Source organism: Helianthus annuus, chromosome 2 (assembly GCF_002127325.2).
Source record: "Helianthus annuus cultivar XRQ/B chromosome 2, HanXRQr2.0-SUNRISE, whole genome shotgun sequence".
Taxonomy (NCBI): Eukaryota; Viridiplantae; Streptophyta; class Magnoliopsida; order Asterales; family Asteraceae; genus Helianthus; species Helianthus annuus.
Genome location: NC_035434.2, coordinates 74,877,172 through 74,887,545, shown reverse-complemented (window position 1 = coordinate 74,887,545; position 10,374 = coordinate 74,877,172). Strand labels below are relative to the sequence as shown.

Below are 10,374 nucleotides of genomic sequence, written 5' to 3'. Positions count from 1 at the left end.
GGGTAAGTAATAATGTCACTACTGATACTACTGATTCATCTCCTGTTATGAGTTCTTTGACCAGTGACCAGGTTACTCAATTGCTTAGCCTCTTGAATGATAAACCTAAGAGTGATGCACAAAATAGTAATTTTGTTGGTATGTGTGCAAATTCTATCTGTCTTAATAGCTTTATCACATCTGAACCTAATTATGATCTTAAACCTATCTATTGTTTTTCAAACTTTATTGATGATGGGAAAAAGGTTGGGTGGATAATTGACTCTGGTGCAAATCAGCATATGGTTACGACTGAGGATTGCCTTATAAACCAAAAGGATGTTACTGAATTTAATATAAAAGTTAAACATCCTAATGGCACAAGTGCTGTAGTAACAAAAATTGGTGATATAAAGTTAAGTGACAAGTCATTCTCTACGATGTATTCATTGTTCCTAGTTACAGTGTTAACTTAATCTCTGTTCATAAACTTGCTATAGATTGTAAGCTTACTGTTTCCTTTGATGAACACAACTGTTATATACAGGATTCTCATCTAAAGAAAGTCCTGGTGACTGGTAATCAGTTTGATTGTCTTTACTTCTGTGGTAGTTCCTTTGTTTCAAAAAAGGTGTGTAGTGCAAATTGTGATGTTAATCTTTGGCATGCTAGGTTAGGTCATCCTGCACAACCTGTTTTGCATGTTCTAAGGAATAAATTAAACATTAAAAACTCTAAGTTAACACCTTGTGAAACCTGTCATAGGGAAAAACAACATAGGGAACCGTTTCCCTTAAGTGAACACAAAACTATGTCATTAGGGGAACTGGTTCATCTTAGGATGGAGAAACCATTGATGAATATGTCGGAAAGCTATCGGGTATGGTTTCGAAGTACAATAGTGTTGGAGCAAAGTTGGAAGATGAAGAACTGGTACGTAAACTGTTCGATACGGTCCCGGAGAGATTCATAAATTTGGTTGCTTCGATCGAGCAAAGTTCAGATGTGGATACGATGTTGTTTGAAGAAGCGATAGCATACCTCAAAGCATATGAGGATCGGTTGAGACTAAGGAAAACATCATTGTCAAGCGAGAACACTTTGATGTTTGCCAAGTCAGAAGGTTCATCAAGTCAGCGGGGATCAAGCAAGACAAACACGGCGGGGGGTCGTGGGAAAGGTGGAAGTAGTGACAGAGGTGGAAAGAATTTCTCAAGGGGTCGAGGACCTGCTCGGGGACGTGGCGGGCGCTGGAGTGGCGGCTCTCACAAAGAATCTGGTGGTTATAACCGAAAGTCACGTGACAAGAGTCACATAAAATGTTTTGAATGCCAAGAATATGGTCATTTTGCTTCTGAATGTAAAAGCAAAAAGACACAGAACCACGAAATGAATCTGACCCAACAAGACGAAGAACCAGCTTTGCTACTTTCGGTGTGTGGTGAAGAAGCACCAACGATGGTGTTACTTAACGAAGAAAAAGTCTTTCCAAGTACTCATGAGATCAATGGCGGAAGAGACATGTGGTATCTAGACAATGGTGCTAGTAACCACATGTCTGGTACTCGTGAGTTATTTGCTGAGGTTGATGATAGCATTACTGGTCAAGTGAGATTTGGAGACGGCTCAAAGGTGGAAATTGAAGGAAAGGGGACTATCTTGATGGAATGTAAAGATGGCAGCCAACAGGTAATCCAAAATGTCTATTATGTTCCTGTACTTCACAGTAATATAATAAGTTTGGGTCAAATGACCGAAGATGGTTTCGACATTTGGATGAAAGATAATTACTTAAGGATGTATGATACCCATGGAAGATTATTCATGAAAGTTCAAAGGTCAAAAAATCGGCTTTATAAAATTCTGTTGCACACAACGGTACCGGTATGTTGGGCAATGCATCTGGAAGAAGAGAATTGGTTGTGGCATGCTCGTTTAGGGCATATCAACTTTCAGATCCTAGAATCCATGGTGAGTAAAGGTATGATAGAAGGTGTTCCCAAGATCAAGAATCCAAAGTAGGTGTGTGAGGGTTGTTTGGCTGCAAAACAGACTCGTCAACCTTTCTCTCAAGAGGCACGGTGGCGAGCTAAGAAACCTTTTTAGTTGGTTCACGCTGACATATGCGGTCCCATTACACCAAAAACTATTGGAGGTAATAGTTATCTTCTGCTATTAGTTGATGATTTGTCGAGATACATGTGGGTTTACATGTTGCAATCTAAAGACCAAGCATTTGAAAGATTCAAATGGTTTAAAGCATTAGTTGAAAAAAAATGGGAAATATAAGGTTGAAACACTTAGAACTGATAGGGGTGGGGAATTCACCTCAAAAGTATTTAATGAATTTTGTAAACAAGAAGGCATAAGGAGACAAATTACTGCCCCATATACTCCCCAACAGAATGGGGTAGTAGAAAGAAGAAATAGAACGATATTAGGCACTACAAGATCTTTACTAAAAACAATGAATGTGCCTGATTTTTTATGGGTAGAAGCAGTGCAGCATGCAGTGTATTTGCTGAATCGAACGGCCACAAAAAGTGTTGTAAGCATGACACCTTATGAGGCTTTGAAGAACAAAAGGCCAAGTCTTGGAAAAGTTAAGGTGTTCGGCTGTATTGGTCATGTAACAAAAGTTGGAACTCATATTCCAAAACTAGATGACAGGAGTGTACCTATGGTGCCCATAGGATTAGAACCAGATTGCATGACACACAGGTTCTATGATCCTCACAAGCGAAGATTGCATCTGGCCAGAGATAGAGATGTAGTTTTCGAAGAAAGAATGCAATGGAACTGGGGAGATCAAGAGAAGCCAGTCTCAAACCAGCAAAGTATTGTGACACTCTTAAGGAATCTTGAAGATTCAAACACAAGCGAAGTAAATGCTCAACCAGAAGATCTAACTCAGAATGAAATGGAGGGTGGTGGTGATCAGTCTCCAATCTGGAATACACCACAACATGTGAGTGTATCTACGGATGAAACAAATGAAGCTTCTGGTCATTTCACTACAGAAACGATGAATGCAAGTGAACCCCTCAGGTATGAGTTCTAACTCAAGTTCACGCAGATATGATCATAGTCCAATGCAGGGTTTCAGAACTCTGCCAGATTTGTATGAAAACACTGAAGAAATAGTGGAAGAAGATGTATTGATGTTTTCAAGTGAAGAACCAACATGTTACAAAGACGCAAAGGGAAATAAAGAATGGGAGGATGCCATGAAGACTGAGATCGAGGCAATCAAAAGGAACAACACTTGGTGCTTAACTGAACTGCCAAAAGGAAAGAAGATTATTGGACTAAAGTGGATATTCAAAGTAAAGAAGGATCCAACAGGAAACATAACCAAGTATAAAGCGCGTTTGGTGGCGAAGGGATACGTACAAAAGAAAGGAATAGACGTAGAAGAGGTGTTTGCTCCGGTAGCAAGGCTTGAAACTGTGAGGTTAATACTAGCTTTAGCAGTTAAAAAAGGGTGGAAAGTTTATCATTTAGATGTAAAGTCTGCTTTTCCTAAATGGAGAACTTGCTAAAGAGGTATATGTACAACAACCAGTGGGTTTTGAAGTTAAAGGTCAAGAGCAGAAAGTGTATAAGCTTAATCCTTCGCTGTATGGGCTAAAACAAGCTCCAAGAGCCTAGAATGCAAGGCTTAACAAGACATTGAAGCAAATGGGGTTTGAAAAATGTCCACAAGAGCACGCCATATACAAGAAACAAAGTGGGAAAAGCTTGTTGATAGTAGGTGTTTATGTTGATGATTTATTGGTTACAGGCACAAATCACAAAGAGGTGACTATATTCAAGTCTCAGATGATGAAAGAATATGAAATGAGTGATCTGGGGTTGTTGTCCTACTACCTTGGCATAGAGGTAGAACAAAGTGAAGGTTCTATGACGATCTCTCAAACAAGTTATGCAAAAAGGATAATTGAAGCAGCAGGTATGGGTGATTGTAATGCAGCCATGTACCCGATGGAACCAAAGCTTAAATTAACGAAAGATGAAGATGGAGAATCAGTGAATGAAACTCAGTTTAGAAGTCTGGTTGGAAGCCTTCGTTATCTACTTCATACACGACCGGACTTAGCTTTTTCAGTTGGTGTGGTCAGCAGGTTTATGCAGACTCCTAAAGTAAGTCATTTGAAAGCTTTAAAACAGATCTTGAGATATGTAAAGGGGACACTTAACTATGGCTTGAAGTACAAAAAGGGCGGAGATGGTGAAGTAACTGGTTACAGCGATAGCAGCCACGGAAAAGATGTGATGGATCGAAGAAGTAATACAGGTACAGTGTTTTACTTTTCTGGAAACCTAATTACTTGGTTATCACAAAAGCAAAGAACTGTTACCTTGTCATCCTGTGAGGCTGAGTTTATAGCAGCAACCACAACAGCCTACCAGGCTTTGTGGCTGAGAAGCTTGTTGGCTGATCTTACGGGAATGAAGCCAAGTAAAGTGAAGTTCTATGTTGACAACGAATCCGCAATAGCTCTGATGTAAAATACAGTATTTCACGGACGCAACAAACACATTGTTAAAATATTCTAATCTTTTATTCTTATTTCTCTTTCCAATTCAATACCCTTACAATCTTTTCCTTTTTGGTGTTTTTTCCCGTTAATTCGAGGTTTGGGCCTTTGTGCACGTTTGGGTTGTCTTCTCTTGGGCTCTCCGCTGTGGACTGCTTCTAGGGTTCCCCTGCCCCTTTTATACTCGGTCCTCTCTCTTGTCTAAAAAACACGAAGAAAACAAAGTTCAGTGTCTCTGGTTCTCTCTAGAACATTTCTCAAGCTGGTTGCTGTTCGTCCTGTTCGAGATCATCATATCCTGTTGCTGCTGTTCATCTTCTAGTGCAGAATCTTTCGGTTGAAAGATCTGTTCGATCTTGCTGCTTGTAATCGGTGATTTCACCGTTTTGATTTATGTTCTTTTGCTTAAAAGTAGTGTACTCTTGCTTTGATTATACAAGATTTACTGCTGTTCACATGGTATCAGAGCCAGGTTCGGCTCTATGATACTCGTTCTTCTCCGCTGCTGTTGCTATTGATTGAACAGATCCTCTCGGATCTAAGGATTGTGGGAAATATCTAGGGCATCTTGGTGGTACTTTGTATCCGCCGATTCCTGATCACCTCTCTGTTGATACCTCCGATTAAAGATTAAAACCCTAAATCTAGGGTTTGGGTTCTGTTGGAGAATCCTGTGTAGCCGCTGTAACCAGTTGAAGATCCGATTCGCATTCTAGGGTTTCTCGTGCTTCTTAAAAGGAACTCTCGTTGGTCTCTATTCAGAGCAAACCAACAGAGCTGTTACTGGTCGTCTTGCTTATAATCAGGTTGTAACCCTAAGTGAAGGTTATAAGTGTGATTATCAGGAGTCAAACGCACCCACTGTGAGATTGTTCTACCCCTTATTTATTTCTGTCTTTTGTTTGTGTCTTGCATCACTGAGTCAGTGCGTCTAGGCATTCCCTGTTTACCGGACTAGTCGGGGCGACCCTTGATCGAGTCCTATTTGCTTATCTGTTGCATCTTGTTTGGTCAGTGTGTCAAGCTCCCTGAATATTGTCTGCGGAGGCACCTTTTGAGTGATGAACCTCTGATCGGACCGCTGTTCAGGCTTCGCTTATTTCTGTGTTTATTTTCTGTTTATCTGTTTTTTTTTGTTTGGTTATTTTTTCAAAATGCCTGGGGATGATTCTGCTATTACTTCCCCTGGTACTACCCCGGTTAGCAAGATAGATGCTGGTGACCCCTTGTTTTTACACCCTAGTGACTCTGCTAATTTATCTATAGTGAGTGTTAAACTCAAAGGGGCAGAAAATTATAGGATCTGGTCTAATGCTATGTACCTGGCCTTACAAGTTAAAAATAAGATAGGTTTTGTTGATGGCTCTTGCTCTAGGTCTGAAACTGATGAGGTCTTGGGTAGACAATGGGATAGATGCAACTCTATTGTGCTTACATGGATTCTTAATTCTATATCTGAAGAATTGTATCTTGGCTTAGTTTATTCTAAAATTGCATCTGAGGTATGGAAAATCTAAAAGAAACTTATGATAAAATTGACGGTTCTGTTGTGTTTAATCTGTATCAAAAGATCAATTCCTTTAGTCAAAATGGTATGCCTGTCTCTGAATATTACCATAAGTTGAATTGCATGTGGAAACAATTAGATCAACTTCTTGCTTTACCTGCCTGCTCTTGTGATACATCTAAACAGTTTAATGACTTTAATCATCTTATAAAACTGATGCAATTCTTGATGGGTCTTGACAGTTCATATCAATCTGTTAGAACCAATTTATTAACTCGTGAAACTCTTCCTACTGTTAAAGATGCTTTTGCGATTATCTCTAGAGAAGAGTCTCGTTTATACTCAAAAAATTTTTCTGATAAAACCCCTAATGGTGCTGTTGGCTTTGCTGCCAGGGCAAATCAAAGTGTTGATTTAAAGAAAAAAGGGGTAAAAACTCTTAATTCTAATCTCAAATGTTCTCACTGTAATAAAACTGGTCATGCAATTGAAAAATGCTTTGAACTCGTTGGATATCCATCTTGGATGAAATCTAAAACAAGTGGGAACAAGGGTAACAGGGTAAGTAATAATGTCACTACTGATACTACTGATTCATCTCCTGTTATGAGTTCTTTGACCAGTGACCAGGTTACTCAATTGCTTAGCCTCTTGAATGATAAACCTAAGAGTGATGCACAAAATAGTAATTTTGTTGGTATGTGTGCAAATTCTATCTGTCTTAATAGCTTTATCACATCTGAACCTAATTATGATCTTAAACCTATCTATTGTTTTTCAAACTTTATTGATGATGGGAAAAAGGTTGGGTGGATAATTGACTCTGGTGCAAATCAGCATATGGTTACGACTGAGGATTGCCTTATAAACCAAAAGGATGTTACTGAATTTAATATAAAAGTTAAACATCCTAATGGCACAAGTGCTGTAGTAACAAAAATTGGTGATATAAAGTTAAGTGACAAGTCATTCTCTACGATGTATTCATTGTTCCTAGTTACAGTGTTAACTTAATCTCTGTTCATAAACTTGCTATAGATTGTAAGCTTACTGTTTCCTTTGATGAACACAACTGTTATATACAGGATTCTCATCTAAAGAAAGTCCTGGTGACTGGTAATCAGTTTGATTGTCTTTACTTCTGTGGTAGTTCCTTTGTTTCAAAAAAGGTGTGTAGTGCAAATTGTGATGTTAATCTTTGGCATGCTAGGTTAGGTCATCCTGCACAACCTGTTTTGCATGTTCTAAGGAATAAATTAAACATTAAAAACTCTAAGTTAACACCTTGTGAAACCTGTCATAGGGAAAAACAACATAGGGAACCGTTTCCCTTAAGTGAACACAAAACTATGTCATTAGGGGAACTGGTTCATCTTAGACGTTTGGGGTCCCTACAAAGTTCCAAGTAGGGACGGTTTTAGATATTTTCTTACTGTTGTGGATGACTTTACTAGGGCTGTGTGGGTATACCTTATGAAGTCTAAAGAGGAAGTATTTTGTCATATTAAAGGTTTTTTCAATATGTTAAAAACCCAGTTTAGTAAATCAATTAAAGTATTCAGGAGTGACAATGGAACTGAATTCATTAATAAACAAATGAATAACTTTTGCTATGAAAATGGTATTCTTCATCAGACTTCATGTGTTCATACCCCACAGCAAAATGAGGTCGTTGAAAGAAAACATAGACATCTCTTGAATGTTGCTAGATCCTTGCTTTTTCAAGGAGGTTTTCCTCTTAGATTTTGGTCTGAATGTGTCCTAACTGCTACTTATCTGATTAACAGGACCCCTTCATCTGTTTTAAATGGGAAGTCTCCGAATGATCTAGTGTTTGGTTATGCCCCTGTTTTAAATCAACTTAGGGTGGTAGGGTGGCTTTGCTTTAGCACTGTGTTAAATAACTCTGATAAATTTAACATACATGCTGAAAAATGTGTTATGATTGGATACTCAAATGAGAAAAAGGGGTATAAGCTTTGGAGTCTTGATCAAAAAATGACGTTTTATTCTAGGGATGTTAGGTTCTATGAAACCGTTTTTCCTTTTAAAGAAAAGAAAATATCTGTTGATCATGATACCTTTTCTGAAGCCGATACCCTAAACTTTTTTGACATATTCGATTTAAACTACACCCAAAACCCTGATGTTGACCAACCTCTCAATGATGAAAATACACAAACTAGCACCTCTTTAGGACATGGGTCTGAGTAGTCGACTGATTTAGGTACTACTTCAAGGATGGCTGACAATCAGCAACCCAGTAGTGACGGATCAGGGCTAGACAGGACTGAGCATGACACTGAAAATGAGGATAACAACAATTCTGAGGGAGAAATTCAGGATCAACCAAACATTGCTCTTAGGAGGTCGCCTAGAAATATTAGATTTCCTTCCAAACTTGATGATTTTGTGGTAGATGGAAAAGTCAAATATGGTCTAGAAAGGTTCCTTAACTATGCTAATCTATCTCCTGAAGGAATGTGTTTTGCTACTGTTCTTAACAAAAGCTGTGAACCCAAAAATTATTTTGAAGCTAAAACTGATAGCAACTGGGTTGATGCCATGAATTTAGAAATCGAAGCTTTACATAAAAATGACACATGGGAAATTGTTGACTTGCCTCCTAAAAGGAAAGCTATTGGATGTAAGTGGGTATATCAAATAAAATACAAATCTAATGGTGAAAAAGAAAGATATAAAGCTAGACTTGTTGCTAAAGGTTTTAGTCAAAAAGAAGGTGTTGACTTCTTTGACACCATCTCTCCGGTTGTAAAAATGGTCACCATCAGATGTGTGTTGTCCTTAGCTGTTCACTTTGACTGGGAGGTTTTCCAACTTGATGTTAATAATGCTTTCCTTTATGCAGAGCTCAATGAAGAAGTATTTATGTGCTTACCTGATGGTTATGATCAATCTAATGGGACCAAAGTCTGTAGATTAAAGAAATCCCTCTATGGCTTAAAACAAGCACCTAGAATGTGGAACGAAAAACTTGTTTCCGTTCTCCACAATCTAGGGTTTGAACAAAGTAAGTGTGATCATTCCATGTTTACTATGAAAAAAGGATTCTAGCTTTACTATTCTCCTTGTCTACGTAGATGACATTATCATAACTGGTAATTGCCCTAAGCAGGTTAATGAAATCAAACTATTACTAAAGTCCAAATTTTCTATAAAAGACTTGGGCAATCTACAATATTTTTTGGGTCTTGAAGTTGTTAAAAATACTACTGGTGTTTGCCTAACTCAAAGGAAATATTGTTTAGACCTTCTTGCTGAATTTGGTATGACTGGTTGTAAACCAGTTACATATCCCATGGAACCCAATCATGTTTTGAATCACTTGTGTGAGAAAGATAATCAACCTTTAGAAAATATAACTGTTTATCAAAAACTTGTTGGAAAACTAATCTACCTTTCTCACACTAGACCTGATATTGCATATCCTGTCCATTATCTCAGTCAATTTATGCATTCTCCCACACAAGCTCACTTTAAAATTGCTATGAGACTTTTAAGATATCTAAAGGGTGCCCCTGGGAAAGGAATTTTCTTTAAAAAAGGGGATTCTTTAGAAATGAAAGCATTCTCTAATTCCGACTGGGCTAAATGTCTAGGAACCCGAAGGTCAGTTTCTGGGTTCTGCATCTTCTTAGGAGATAATCTTGTTTCATGGAAAAGTAAAAAGCAGTCCACCGTTTCACGATCTTCTGCTAAAGCAGAATATCGTTCAATGTGTCCTGTGACATGTGAAGTTATGTGGATCTCCAACTTATTAACAGAATTAAAGATTGATGTCAAACTTCCTACTCAGTTATTTTGTGACAACACGGCTGCTATATCCATCGCAGCCAACCCCATATTTCATGAACGCACAAAACATTTTGAGATCGACATCTATTTCTTGAGGGAAAAAATATCTAAAGGTATTATCCAAACGGTGGGAATTAAAACAGAAGATCAAGCTGCTGATATCCTCACAAAAGGCCTACCTGCGGGACAACATGAAAAGGTTTGTTCTCTTCTTAATATGTTTGATTGTTTCAAGTATTGAATTGAGAGGGGGTGTTAAAATATTCTAATCTTTTATTCTTATTTCTCTTTCCAATTCAATACCCTTACAATCTTTTCCTTTTTGGTGTTTTTTTCCCGTTAATGCGAGGTTTGGGTCTTTGTGCACGTTCGGGCTGTCTTCTCTTGGGCTCTCCGCTGTGGGCTGCTTCTAGGATTCCCTTGCCCCTTTTATACTCGGTCCTCTCTCTTGTCTAAAAAACACGAAGAAAACAAAGTGCAGTGTCAGTGTCTCTGGTGCTCTCTAGAACATTTCTCAAGCTGGTTGCTGTT

General features: G+C 38.3%; 2 protein-coding genes across 2 annotated transcripts; both read left to right on the top strand.

Annotated features, from left to right (window-relative positions):
- Positions 1 to 3,660: 3,660 nt before the first annotated feature.
- Positions 3,661 to 4,491, top strand: LOC110892422 (uncharacterized mitochondrial protein AtMg00810-like). Its single transcript, XM_022139589.1, has one exon. It carries the CDS (start codon positions 3,661 to 3,663, stop codon positions 4,489 to 4,491), a length of 831 nt encoding a protein of 276 aa, XP_021995281.1.
- A 1,183-nt stretch (positions 4,492 to 5,674) lies between these two features.
- On the top strand, positions 5,675 to 8,241 carry LOC110892412. Its single transcript, XM_022139581.1, has 4 exons — positions 5,675 to 6,022; positions 6,091 to 6,970; positions 7,066 to 7,196; positions 7,387 to 8,241. Exons 1-4 carry the CDS (start codon positions 5,675 to 5,677, stop codon positions 8,239 to 8,241), a joined length of 2,214 nt encoding a protein of 737 aa, XP_021995273.1.
- Positions 8,242 to 10,374: the final 2,133 nt, after the last annotated feature.